The sequence below is a fragment of the Elephantulus edwardii genome, unplaced genomic scaffold (genome assembly GCF_000299155.1).
Source record: "Elephantulus edwardii isolate Elephantulus edwardi_28Jun2011 unplaced genomic scaffold, EleEdw1.0 scaffold00045, whole genome shotgun sequence".
Classification (NCBI taxonomy): Eukaryota; Metazoa; Chordata; class Mammalia; order Macroscelidea; family Macroscelididae; genus Elephantulus; species Elephantulus edwardii.
In genome coordinates, this window is record NW_006399795.1 from 5,745,767 (window position 1) to 5,760,525 (window position 14,759).

Here is a 14,759-nt window from a genome sequence, read left to right on the forward strand (position 1 = left end):
ATGTACTGTCAAATTGGATCCGGCCAGATTGTCCCTCCTTCTCCAGTGGAGCATCTGGTGGATTCGAACCACAGGCTTTTGGGATCAACTGTTTTTTTAATTTAAGTATTTAAAACTATTTCTCCAAAATCTCTTTTTAATGTTGGCCTTAGATTATATTATTAATTCACTCTTAAAAGTAGCATTCATCTGGTAGGGGAGAGTTCATATAACCTTTCAGCAAATATTGTTAGATGAAATTTACATCTTTTATTTCTTAATGTTTTACATTGGAAATGTGTGTTTATCTCTTTTTTTTAATTTGTCTCCAAACCCTTTTAAATGTTTTCCATTTAACATTTTTATTTCTGTTTCACTCTTTGGGTCATGTTCCCAGTTGTTTCACTTCAACACTGTCTGCTGCTGATTGAGAGATTAGGCAATCTATTGGGCAATCTCCTCTGGTGGAATGAACCTGAATGTGATCCAGGCCAGTTGACAGTGACTCAGAGTTTATTCTGTATTTCCTCTGGCATTTAAAGAAAGGTTCAGGAAGCCATGGTATTTGAGTTAAACTTTTCTGTGTGCATTGATTGTGACTTCTTCATCCTTGTTTTATAGGCCAAACTTCCAGATTTGCAACCGTTTCCTTCTCCAGATGGTGACACTGTTACTCAACATGAGGAGCTGGTTTGGATGCCAGGAGTGAATGACTGTGACCTCCTTATGTACTTGAGGGCAGCGAGGTAATCTTTCTTATCCTCCTTTCTGAACAGCACCTTCTGTATTGATTAGTAAGCTGTAGGCAATGAACTTCTTCCCCAGATAGTTACTTATATACTGTGGATTTTTGTGTATTAATTTTGTTATACACTCTATTGCTAGATCTCTGAACCATCTTACTAGATAAAAATTGTTCAACATGAATTAATTTTTTTCTAGAATCACTTATTATTGTCTGTTACTTCACATCAAGTTATGGAATTCTTCATCAGACAGAAAACACCATGGACACAGTTACAACCAATTTCATCCACTTGAATAATTGATCATTCAGGCCACTTTAAAATCTGATTGCAGATTTCAGGTTATCTCTCTACTCTGCTACTAAGCTATAAGTGAGATGTTTAAACCTGTTCTTTTATAGAGCAGCAGAGAAACCATTAGACTCTAGTAATTTCTAGTATTAACTCAGCTGAGCTTCCACAATGTGTACTAAGATAAATCTGTGAAGTAGAATTCACTAACCCTCCATAGTGGCTCTGGGCAGTCTTGGCCAGCAGTGCATGTGTGGTGGCATATAGTAGGGGCGAGATGTATTGTTCAAGTACAGCAAACAGCTTCTATGGATTTTCTTAATCTCTTGACTTATAATTCACTCCCAGGTAGATAAGATGTAATGTGAGAATAATTGTCACATTTCAGAGAATTTAATTTCATGTGATTGAACTTTTCTTTCAAAAGTTAGCCTACTTTTAATGTAAATAGTTGTGGCTTATTCACCTGTTCCAATCTAAAATTATAATACTATTAATTAAACATGGGAAAAAATAATTCAAATGACCCTGACCTTTTAAAAATAACGTTTCACCTTCTCAGTGATTAAAAGATTACTTACAGAGAAGTGTGTGTGTGTGTGTGTGTGTGTGTGTGTGTGTGGTGATGGTTGATGCGTGCTGTCAAGTCACTGTGATTCATAATGCCTCATGTACATCTCTGAACCCTGCCTCTAGGGGAGAGGACGACAGCAGAGGCACAACTGGGAAACCCTGCTTAATATAGATAGTAACGACATTTCGGCAGTGCTTTAAATGTCCTCTAACAGTTTGGAGTTAAAACCTGTGTACTGAAGTTTTTCATTCCTTTTCTGAAGGAGCATGGCTGCATTTGCTGGAATGTGTGATGGGGGCTCCACAGAAGATGGCTGTGTTGCAGCATCTCGGGATGACACCACTCTCAATGCACTGAACACAGTAAGCCTCTTGCTATCTGTCTTCCTGGGCAGGAGGAAAGTTCACTTGTCCTCTGTGCTTATTGTAGCAAATGCATCATGAGCAGGTCATGTGAAGTAGGCTGGAATCTCCAGATTTAAGGACCATGCTAATGGTGCTAGAATTGAAAGATGGACCTGGGTCTTGGTCATAGAGCTTCCTAACCTCTGGCCAGTTATGGGGCACCTCATGGTGGGGTGACTCAGTTCCTCATCTGTCTGAATTGCCTATCTGGATGGCAAGTTTGTCATGAGTTTCAAATGAGGTTCTAATAATAGTGGTGAATATTTATTGAGTTCTCACCAAGCCGAATGCTGTGCACAGATGATCTTATTTAATCTTCACAATGCTCCTCTGAAGTAGGTTCTATTATTATCACCATTTTAGAGATGAGGAAATAAATTTAGTGAGATTAAGTCACAATCCAAGGTCATACAAGCAAAATTTAAATCCAGAAGCCATACATTAACTTTTATCATCATTGTGTCTTAGTGTGTGGATGAGCAAGGACTCTGGTGATGTAGTCTGTAGAGAGTTGCAAAGCTAACCCAAAGGAGATACTTCTCTGGAAGTTTGAATCCCCCAGTGGCTCCAAGGAAAAAGGTTGCCAGTTTCTTCCTGTGTGATTTACCACCTTCAAAAACCCTCAGAACGGTCAGCTATGAGTCTGTTCCACCTTAAGGCAATGAATTTCTTGAACATACTTGCTTTTTATAGATTGGGCTTTGGAACCATGTAAATGATGGGATTTTTCAAATTATAAAACAAAATACATTGAAAAAGTAACAGTCTCTAGAAAAATTTTTTATAAAGCAAATTACCTCTCTAGAGCTTGTTGTTTTCCTACCACTATATTTAGTCTTGGCGCAAAGCCCTTAACACATACAGCAGCTCAGTATGACAACACTTTGAGAATGCTACAAAACGATATGATTATTAAAATTGTGGTGTTTTTCATGGTTTCAAGATCAAAACTTCCTTTTGGCCTTAGAATTTATGCCATCAAAGTATGAATCTAGGATAACTGGGAGAACTAACAAGTTTGTCCTGGAGAGGGGGAAGACAGGCTGCTCCTTAGAGGCAAGGATTCTGAAGCTTCATCTGACATACTTTGGACATGTTGCAAAGAGGGACCAGTCCTTGGAGAGGGATGTCATGCTTGGGAGGGTGGAGTGACAGTGCAGGAGAGGAAGACCCTTTATGAGATGGATTGATTCAGTGGCTGGGGTAATGGAAAAGGTGTGTCGGAGACAATAAAGTTGGCATAGGATAGAGCAGGGTTTCGGGCTATTGTATACAGGGGCTGCTATGAGCCACAGGTGAATCGAAGGCACATAACAACAACAACAACAACAACGTATTTTAAAGTTACATGGATTACTTTCTCTCTAATTGTCTGTCAATGGGAAATCTTCAGCTCTGAAGAAATGGTAAAAAAAATATATTGGGCCTGAGACTGAGCAACTCTTGTGATGTTTAACAGAATTAATTTCAATATCCTGTTTTTTCTTGAGGGGTCACTATAGCTAAGTAGATGAAAATCCAAACCTCAAAAATACCAGCTGTTTAAGTATTAGCATTCCAGATAGTTCATAGCAGAGAGAAGAAATAGCTCTCAATTCCATGATCTTTCTTCTGTTTGGTATTTTTTTAAGGTACCTTTATAGAGCTCTTAATGACATGGCTGAAATATTTTTCCTGGTCTAATTATCTTTTATATATACACGGTTTCTTGTCTATTCTATTCTTGGAAGTTGAATAATTTTATGAAAATATACTATGTTCTAAATAAATGAATGTTCTTTCAACCCTTTCATAATATATATTTGCCTAATTTTCCACCTGTCTGACTCTACTGTCTTTAACATCTTTTATATGATTGTATGATAGTGTTGGAAAAGGCCTTAGCTATAACTTTACAAATAAGGAAACAAAACCCCAAGTGGTGACACTATAGACAAAAATCATAGGTATGAATAATAATGAATTCAGAATCCTTTTAAACGTATGTGAATATTCAAAGATCCAAAGTAAGGAAGATTTTTCCTTTGTCATTTAAATTTAAAAGTCAGTCTAATTTAAAGTTTTTACCCCTTTCCTCAATTTATATGATGATGAAGATTCATCTCACATACTTTGAGCTTGTTGCTAGGAGGGGTTATTCTTTGGAGAAGGAATGCGTGGAAAGGTAGAAGAACAGTGAAAGAAAGGAAAACTCTTGACCAAGGGGGTTGACAGGGTGACTGAAGGAATGGGTTTGAGTATGTCAGAAATTGAGAGGATGGCATGGGATAGGACAGGGTTCAAATCCGTTGTTCATGGAGTCACTGTGAGTCATGGTAGACTCTAGGGCACCTAACAGCAACAAAGAACACCAATATTCCCTTTATTCAGGAACTCTGGTGGCCTCGTAACAAGGAGCTTTGCTACCATATCAAAGGTACCACCAGCTTTTGGTGGTTTTCACCAGCTTTTGGACAATTTCCTCCCTTGTGATTTTACTGCCTCTGAAAACCCACTTATTTGAAGATCAGCTATCAGTGTGTTCTGACTCCATGCTGTACAATTCCCTTTATTATTCCAAATTTTCTAAGGATCTGTAGAACACATTTCTGGGTCCTTTGTGGCAACCTCCTTGTCAAGTTTTCCTTAGAATTTCCAGAGGATTTTTTGTTTTAAATGTTTTAAGTTTTCATTTTGTGTCATTTTCTGTGATTTGAAAGTTCATCCTGCCTAGGGTTGACCCATGTTAGTTCTTGGAATATGCAGCCATGGTTCCCTTCACTACTGTGGGACTCTTATGTGTGCTTATTCTGGTGTGAATGGAAAAGTTTAGTAGCTGTTGAATGTTTGTACTTCATGGTTGTATGACTCCAAGAGAATTGCAGGCAAACACTCACCTTCATGAAATGTGAAGTAAAGAGTCTTATGAAAAGTTAATGTGTATTATTTCCTTCCTTGGAGCATTGAAAGATTTGAACAGTGTTAAGTAATAAACTAAAAAAAAGAGAGATATACATTATTGCATGAACATGCTTATTTTCTCTTTTTATACTATAGAGTTGAAATAAAGTTAGTAATTTATCAATTTAAAAAAAAAAATCCGTCTGTGGTTAGGATCTATTTCCTTTTTCCAAGAGCGAAATAACAAAATCCTCAAACTCATTGCCATCAAATCAGAACCGACTCTCAGCTGACCCTCCTGTGGGTTTTCAGAGATTTTGAGTCATACAGGAGAATACCAGTCATTCTTTTGTGGAGCAGCTCGTTTTTTGAACCATCAGGGACGTACTGCCTTTGGGTTCACAGCATAACTCAGTGTACTGTGCCAGTACAAATAGAAATAGGAAAAAGAAAATAAACAGTTCAATGATTTTCTGTTTAAATTTTAAATGAGTTTTAAATGGCAAAATAGAAAATTTGTTTTAAAAAATAAACTACTAACTAATGATTGTTTGGTACCATCAAATGGACTATGACTCATAGCAGCCTAAGAAACAACAATTATATTAAATGTCTAGATTTTCTGTATGTTATTGAAAGTTAAAATGTCTAGTTATTACTGTAAGAGGATTTATTGTTGCTATGAATTTGTCTTGAAAGAAGGCACATGAACCATTATGACATATTGGTCCCTGATCGTGATTAAAAGTGTAAAGGGTCAGTGAAAAAGAGGATGAGACCCTACTTAGATGAATTTATATAATAGCTGCAACACGACTTAGGAATAAAATGATTATGACAATGACTTAAGATCAGTTCATTAGCAACTAACAACAAATGTATATTTCGTTGTATTTCATTCAGGTTTTAATTTTCATTTTCTATGAAGTTGAACACCTTTTCACATGCTCTTTTTCCACTTTGTCCAGTGTTACATCTTTTTTCTTTTACCACTTTTTTTTATTATTATTAATTTCAGTGGACATCTACAGAGATTTTGGAATTCCATTAATTCATTGTTGCATTTTTCTCCCTGCCCACCCCCCCCACCCCCACCCCCAGTTAGCTTCTCTCCTTGACAGTGTTACATCTTTTTAAGTTGATTTTCAGTTTAAATCTTTTACTCAATTTTACAAATGGATTTCAGCGTCTTCCTAAAATTTTTTGTGAGAATTCTTTTTAAGTTCTGGATACATGTCCTTTGATATTATGAAAAATTTTCCCCATACTATGGATTCTTATTTTTTCTCTCCTTTTTATATTTCTCGCATTTTTTTTAAGATAAAGTATCCTTTATTTACCTGTCTTCCATATATTATTTATATCTTTAAGAAATTTCAGGTCAAACACTGAAGGCTAGATTGCTTTACATTGTGAGAATCCAAACAAGCTGTTACACATGTATAAAATACATGTTTATGAATATATACAAAATAACAAAAAACATTCTTGAGAGAGATTGGGATGCTGCAGCAAGTAACATCAGAAGTTTACTAAAATACCTAAGTCATAAATTTATGAAAAATAAATCTAGAGATATAACTTTGTTCTAGGAACCATAAGACTTGATACATGCCTTTAGAACTGTGTGTGTATGATAAATGCCAAAGTCATTGCCATAAAATTGGTATCAACTCAGAAACCCCAGTGAGTTTCCAGAGCTATTAACTGCTGAGGAAAAGATTGCCCAACTTCATCGCCCAGAGTTTCTGGTGGATTAGAAATGCTGGAGAAGCTTGGGCTTTGGGTTAGTAGTGTTACTCCCTAAAGACTTGCTTTCTGGCCATCTGTGGGTGTAAGATTTATTATCTGGGTTTTTTTTATTGTTATTTTTTTGCATTAAAAGTGTTTTTATTCTTTTTTTTTTCCCCAGCATACATTATTTCTTGCATTTAAAAAAAAAAACCAAACAAATTTACACTGGTTTGCCTACAAAGTTCATTTACATTGCACCCCCCTTAACCTTCCCAACCCATCAAGCCATGTGATCCCATGATTTCACCCCCATCCTCTCCCTTTTGTCCTCCCCCCCAATCCTCATACATGTTTTACTACTTCCTATTTGTACAGTAATGGTCTTAAACAGTATTTGCCCTTACGGCACTGAGTTATTTCACATAGCATAATACTCTCCAGTCCTTCACAAGTTAGGTAGTGATTTACAAAATTACTCCTGCATGCTGCATAGTTCATGTGAATGTACCATAGTTTCTTAATCCATTCAATTGTGGTTGGACACCTGGGCTGTTTCCATGTTCTTGCAATGGTGAATGGCACTGATAAGAACATTGGTGGTGTACAAGTCTCCATTTGTGCCTCAGTTATCATTTCCTTGGGGTATGGAATGTCTGTGTTCAGCTTAATAAGGAAATGGCAGACTGCCTTCCAGAGTGATTGTACCATCTTACAATCCCACCAACAGTGTATAAGAGTTCCTGTCTCGTTACATTCTCTCTGACATTGATTACTTGCCGTAGTGTTCAACTTTGCCAGTGCTTCTAGATTTTCTTTTTGTCTTTTAGAGGAGGAGAGGTTATGATACCTATCAAAGAGCAAAATATTTTAAAAGTGTTCTGGTGTCCTAGTAGTTTAAAATCCAATGTATTATTACTTTTCCTCTTATTTTAATCTTTTCTATTACCTTAGGTCTTTTGTTCATAGGGTGGCTATGAGTAGTCATTAACTTGATGGCAATCAACAACAACAACTACCTCAAGACAGCAAGGATCTTTTTCCTATGCTTTCTTCTAGAAATTTTAGTTCTTACATTTAGGTCTATAATATATTTTAAGTTAACTCTGACTTAGGAGACAAAGTGTTTTTTTCTCCTTTTTCTTCACACACTTACCCTTTATTAATGTTTGCATGAGTATTATATCTTTTAAAATCTTCAGCTTTTATTGTTGTTTTGTTCCCTTGCTATGCGTTAGAGAGTTGGACAATTATTAGGGAGGATAGAAGGAAAATGGATGCCTTTGCGCTTTGGTGCTGGAAAAGAGTATTGAGTATACCATGGACTGGTAGGAGAACAAACAGGTTCATCCTAGAAAGGGTGAGACCAGGCTGCTCCTTGGAGACGAGGATTCTGAAGCTTCGTCTGACATACTCTGGACATGTTACAAGGCGGGACCTTGAAGAGGGACGTCATGCTTAGGAAGGTGAAGGGACAGCGCAAGAGAGGAAAACCCTTGATCCCTTGATGAGATGGGTTGATTCAGTGACTGGAGTAATTGGGATAGGTGTGTCGGAGATGGTAAGAATGGCACAAGATAGAGCAGGGTTTAGAGCTGTTGTACATAGGGTCACTTTAAGTCATAGGCAACTCTTTGGCACATAAAAACAACATGTTCCCTTTTGTTGGAACCAACTCTTCTTGGCCAGTGGGTCATCAGAAGCTATAAACCGCACAGAAGGAAATTAGCTATCTTCTGTGCACCAGCTTTTGGTCGTAGTAAGAATCTAGAACCTGATCCAAGGGAGAAAGATTGGACAATCCCCTCCCTCTGAAAACGTCCTCAGGCTCAGTTCTAAGTTGGTTCAAATTTGATAGTACAAAACAACAGCAAATATCATTTAGTTGAAAAATCATACCTTCCATATCCTTATTTGCAGAGATTTTTCTTGTCGATGATTATTGAGTTTACTTTTTCTTAATGGCTACTATGCTTAACTTTGTTAATGGGGAATTCTATTGATAGATGTATCATGTTAACTTGGGATTCCTAGGATTAATCCTGCTTGGTCATTATATGTAATTATAGTCAGTTTGCGATGTTGATGTGTAGTTGTCTTTCTTGTAGTATGTTTTTGTGGTTTAGGTATCCGAATAGTATTTCTCTGAAAAAAAATTTTGAACAGATTTTATCCTAATCTGTTTTCTTAAAGAATTTATATAGGAATAGTTTTGGGGTTTTTTCCTCCCACTTAAACATTTGATAGAATTCTTAGTAAAGCTACCAGATCCTTCTCTTTCCTCATTTCCCCAAATAGACTTAGGCCTATTGCAAATCTGCATTTCTTCAGGTGTCAGTTTTTGAAATTTATTCAACGTCATTATTTAAATCTGAAAAAAAATAAGAAAATCTAAATTGCCAAATACATTGTCCTAAAGTTCAGTATATTTCTGTATTATCTTCTCAGTAGTGTCTGTAGTGTCTGCAATGCTGTTCTCCATTGAATTTTTACTCTTGCTAACTGTTGCCTCTTGGAAAGTCTGATCTGAGTTTGTGAATGTTGTTAATCTTTTCAGGTAGCTGACTGGTGGTTTCATTTCTTTTTCTCTGTTTTGCTGATTTATAGTCAAACCCATATTATTTCTTCTTTACTTTGGTGTTTTATTTGCTGCCCCCCTGATTTCCCAAGTTGGGTGCATAGGAGTATATCCCAAGGAAATTAGAACTGAGACAGAAGCAGAGATTTGTACCATAAAGTTCATAGCAGCATTATTCACGATCACAAAAACATGGAATCAGCCCAGCTTTCCAGCTACAATTGAAAGGATTGAGAAAATGTGGCACATTCACATGGAATACTATGCAGCATCTAGGAGCAATGATTTTGAAAATTACTTAACAATTTGAGAGAGATTGGAGAGCATTATTGCTGAGTGAACTAAATCAGTATCATAAGGACAAATACTTCATACGTAAGACCATTACTGTGGAAATAGATAACTAATAAAATGTGCATGAGGATCCTAGTGGGAGAGGAGGAGAGCAAATGGATGAAGATGAGTAGGAGGTATATTATAGGTTTGCACAATCTGATGGGTGGAGGGTAGGAGTGGGTAATGAAAATGGGCAAGATGCAGCAGAGATCTGGAAAGATAGGCTAAGATGGCTATAGTTCAATGGTGATAAATTGTGTAAAACATAATAAATGGGAATAATTGTATGAAACACAATGTGAATGAAGGATAGTATGAAACACAATGAATATAAACTTGACAGCCAAACCAATATAAAAAAAAATTTAAAAATATTTTATCTCATTCTAAAAAGTTAAATCTGTAGAATTCTGCAAGAGATATTCCATCTATACTCTTTAAGTGGAACCCACAGTAACACCTGGGTGTGGATTTACTTTGCAATGAATTGAGTATTTAGCAGAATGTGGGATACTTCTAATCTCCCAGATTAGTCTTTTTATAAAGTTTGGGGTCTTTGTAATGTTTGTCAGAAGCTTGCTAACAATATTGTCCTGACATTCATTACACACTCACATTTTTTAATTAAAATGTCTTTTTTTTTTTTTAAATCATCACTGCTTTTACATGGTGGTGGTGGTGGTGGTGGTGATGTGTGCCATTGAGTCAGAATCAACTCATAGCTGAATTTTCAGCAGGTTTGTAGAGGCAGTACATTGCACAGGAGTAGATTGCCCATTCTTCTCATGCTGGTGGATTTGAACTGCTTGACTTTTATTATTGCAACACAGCTTCTTAACCACTAAGGCATCAGAGCTCCTTCCATTTCCATTGTTGTTTTTGTGGTGGTGGTGTACCATTGTTTTGGAATCACCCCATAGCTAGCCCTCTGGTGGGTTTTCAGATGCAGTTAATGGCATGGGAGAGGGATTGTCCAGCTGGTTGCCTCGTGTGCCTTCGGAGTTACAGTGTAGATTATTGCCACTAGGCCACCAGAGCTCTACATCTACATTAGTTGACATTAAATGGTTAATATTTGCTGGGTTAGGTTAAGGTAGAGTAGTAATTTTCTTTGTATTTCTTAAAAAAAAAAAAAAGTAATGGGAAAAGTTGGTATGCTGTATGTATGATTTCTTGAAATGGAAATCCTATAAATTTCAGAACAATACCTCCTATGAATCAGTCTTGATAAGCACCTTTGCTTGTGTTTTATTTATTTAACAACAGACTTCTACTGCACATTGCATGTTACATTGTTAATTACAGCATATGTGAAATGCACAAAGAGGCCAAGTTGGTGCAGCTGAGGTTTTCTTTCTTCACCACCAGCTTTTTTGCAGAATATCTGGTTGATAATATATTGATGTCAGCTTTTACTGTAGTTTGACCAATTAAAAATTCTTTGAAGATTTGTTCCTAAAATTGCTAAAGTGTTTAAAAACTTACCTATAAGGCTCTCTTTGGACTGAGAACTTCACTAAGTAATGACACACCAACTCAATTTATTCCTTTTTCTTTGTCGGCTTTGGGTGATAGATTAATTTTTTTATTATTTAGATTGAATATTTTAAATGTAACATTAATAGTTTGTTCTTTTTAGGTCTAGGCTAAATTTAAGAAATTGAAGATTAAATTTAAAGTTAAATTTAAGAGTGAATTTCACACTCTTCTCTCTAAATTATAGAAACCAGAGTTTTCAGAGCTGGATGGAGTAATTAAAGAGCACTTTATATTAAAGTATTATATTTATATCTCTGATATAGTCTTCATTAACTTACTGCAGCTATTACTTCATAGCATTAACTTACTATTTCGTGTTTTATCATTTTATCAAGTAAGTCTTCCTCTCGGTCTTATTTATCTTGCTTCTAATGCAGCCCTTCAGAATTAAGCCCCTTTCTTCCCTTTCCACGTGACACTTTCTCAAACTGTTTTAGTCATATTTTCCTGTATTTTATGTAAAAATTAACTGAGATGTGATTTACCCATTTCTTTTTTATTCACACACTCATACCTTTTTCTAACAATAATTACAATTATATAATGTCATTATTTACAATGTCCTATTGAAACCTTGCTGTACTCTCCCTATTCTTTCACCTTACCTTTCTATTCCCTAATCTCTGTTCCATCTCCTTCCCCTCCCATCCCTGCCTGCCAACACTCAGTAGTTTTTATTTTTATTAGCGATTAACTTTCCTTATTGTTGTTAGGTGCTGATGAGTCAATCATAACATATAGCAATCCTGTGAACAATGAATCAGAACCTTGCCAAATCCTGTTCCATCTTCATCAGCCCTTAGTTAAGACCATTGATATTGACACTATGTCAGCCCATCTTTTTTATAATCCTTCTCTTTTACACTGACCCTCAGTAGTCCCATGCATGTTATCCCTTTCTAAGGAATCTCTTCCTAACAGTATGGCTAAAATATCTGAGTTTCAGTTGCACCATTCTTGCCTCCAAGGACCCCCCTGATTTCACTTTTTCCAAGACATATTTGTTTGTTCTTTTGGTTATTTATGTTATATTCAGTACTTTTCTCCAGTACCACATCTCAAAAGCATTGATTCTTCATCTGTCATCATAGTCACTTTCTGTTATAGTCCAACTTTCAGGTGTGTAGCACGTAATTTAAAAAGGTTTTGGCTTGATGTGGATGCACCTTAGTCTTTAAACTGACACCATTGCTCCTTCCCATCTTGGAGAGATCCTTGATAGCCGATTTGCCAGTGCCACACATCTTTTGATTTCTTTACTACTGGTATCAAGGCTGTTAATTGTGGATCTAAGCATGTAAAATATTGGACAACCTCAGTTATTTCTCTGACCGTCGTGATGTTGCCTGTTGACCCAATGGGAGGATTTCTGTTTTCTTGATGTTGAGATGTTATCCATACGGAAGGCAGTAGTCTTTGATCTTCTGCAACAAATGTTTCAAATTCTTCTCATTTTCAGCAAGCAAAGTTTTGTCATCTACATAACACAAGCTGTTGGTGAGTCCTCTTCCACTCAACATTTTTCAAAAAGGCCAGCCTCTGAAATGGTTTGCTCAGGGAGAAAGGAGACAGATCTATCTGTCAAACATCTCTCTTGATTTTGAAACATCCAGTGTGCCCTTGCTCTGTTAAGACAACAGCTCTTTGGTCTAGGTGAAAACATTGTCAGTCACTGGAAGGGCAGGCAGTTCAAACCCCCCAGCCTCTCAAGAGAAATAGGAGAGAAGCTGCTTTCATAAAGATTTGCAACCTTGAAAACCCTATTAAGCATATCTACTTTTTCCTATAGATTTACTATGATTCAGAATCAACTCAAGACAATGGATATTTGAATTTTCATTGGAGGCAAGGATTCTCAGGCTTTGTCTGACATACATTGGGCATGTTGCAAGGAGGGACCAGTCCTTGGAGAGAGACATCATGCTTGGAAAGGTGGAGGGACAGCACAAGAGAGAAGGACTCTCGATGAGATAGATTGATTCAGTGATTGGGATAATGAGGGTAGGTGTGTCAGAGACAATAAAGTTGGCACAGGATACAGCAGGATTCAAGGTGGTTGTACTAAATGCTTCTGGAAACTCTACAGACTCTCTAAGCTCTACACACTCTCTAAACTCTTCAAATGTAGAGAACAGAGTTCTGTATAGAAATTATGTTAGTCAAAGAACAGAGTTTAGATCTTTTGTTCAAAACTTACTCTTAGTTGTATTCAACTTGATGACACTTAACCACTGCTAGTGAAACTAGTGCTGTTATATCTGGAGGAACACTCTTCCACTTTATACATCACTCTTTGTCAGTGTGCAGTATGAAGTAACCTGGGTTGCTGTGATGTTGAACCTTGTGCCATTGGGGTATCAAATATCAGAATGTCTTTCCAATGTGGAAAGTGTTTGGTGGTGCTTCCAGTTGTAAAATAGATTGGGAAGCAGGAATGGCATCCACTTCCTAAACCACATGCCTCTGGAAACTCTGTGAATTTGTTGAAATGACAGTTATGGAAAGGCATTTCGTCTTTTGTTCATAGAGTTGTTTGGTGCTCCACTAGACAGGAATCAAAAACAACAACAACAATAATTTCAAATGCAAATGAAGATTAAAATTGAAGCCAATGTCTTATTGCAGTCTTCTTGAAAGGTCTGTGAGTCAACAGTCTTGGGGATTTGTTGCTTATTCAGTTAGAAATCCTTCATGCTGTGGCCTGTCCTTGCATTTCTATCATTTCTCTCATGCCTCAGCAGGGACTTTATTAAATGTAACTCAGCTATTACTTTGTTCGCTACTAATCTCAGTCATGTCCATTTAGGTTCATAGTGACCCTATAGGACAGAGCAGTGCTGCTCCATGGATTTTTGCACATCTTCCTTTTATCTTCCTCCCTAGTAAATTTAAACTGCCGTCCTTTCACTCAGCAGCCAGACTTTTAAACCACTGTGTACAACTCCTTTCTTGTTTACTGAAAGAATGTTCACTTATTAAATTAAGAAACTCGTCATAAGTACATTAGCAAATTAGGATAAAACCTGTAGTCTTTTTATATTGAAGAGACTTCAGTAAAATAATTCATTTATTCAGCAGTAAACATGATTAAATTCCTACTAAATCTAATTAGTTTAACAAATTAAAATTAGGCTATCATTTTAAATAAGATTCATAGTTAAAATTTGTAACAATTTGGTTTTTAAAAAATAAAATATTACTAAGTTGAATAAAAGATAAGTTCTAAAAGGTACCCTAAGATACTATATTTTAAAATACTTGTCTGAGCATACATATTTCTTATACTTGAAGCCTCAGAATTCATGTCTCACAGACTTTCTCATAACTCTTCTAAATAATTTTACCCTCAAAATTTGAAGGTTGATTTATTACTAACCTGGTGCTGCTGTAATAAATTACTACAGAATTGGTGGGGTAAACAACATAAATTTATCCAAAAAGCTAGGAATTTGAAATTATGGTGTTGGTGGACCCTGCTCTTTTCTGGCTTTGTGAGGAAAGACCGTTCTCTGCTTTCTCTAGCTTCTGGTGGCTTTTGACATTTCTTGGCTTATTGCTACATGTCTCTATCTTCATTTTGTCTTCAGTGTACCATTGTCTTTTTTTTTTTTTTTTTTTTTAATCAGTCTCTATATGAAACTTCTTTTTGATAAGGGCCTTAACATGTGAACTGAAGGATACTTGGATAATCCAAGTTGATT

The 14,759-nt window shown here is 36.3% G+C and overlaps 1 protein-coding gene across 1 annotated transcript in view; it reads left to right on the forward strand.

The window, feature by feature from the left end:
- The window catches only part of RERE (arginine-glutamic acid dipeptide (RE) repeats), a 613,476-nt gene that overhangs the window by 419,488 nt on the left and 179,229 nt on the right, over nt 1-14,759 (forward strand). Inside the window, exons 9-10 of the mRNA XM_006885779.1 lie at nt 601-725; nt 1,853-1,952. Coding sequence (XP_006885841.1) covers nt 601-725; nt 1,853-1,952 — 225 coding nt within the window. The remainder of the gene's footprint in view (nt 1-600; nt 726-1,852; nt 1,953-14,759) is intronic.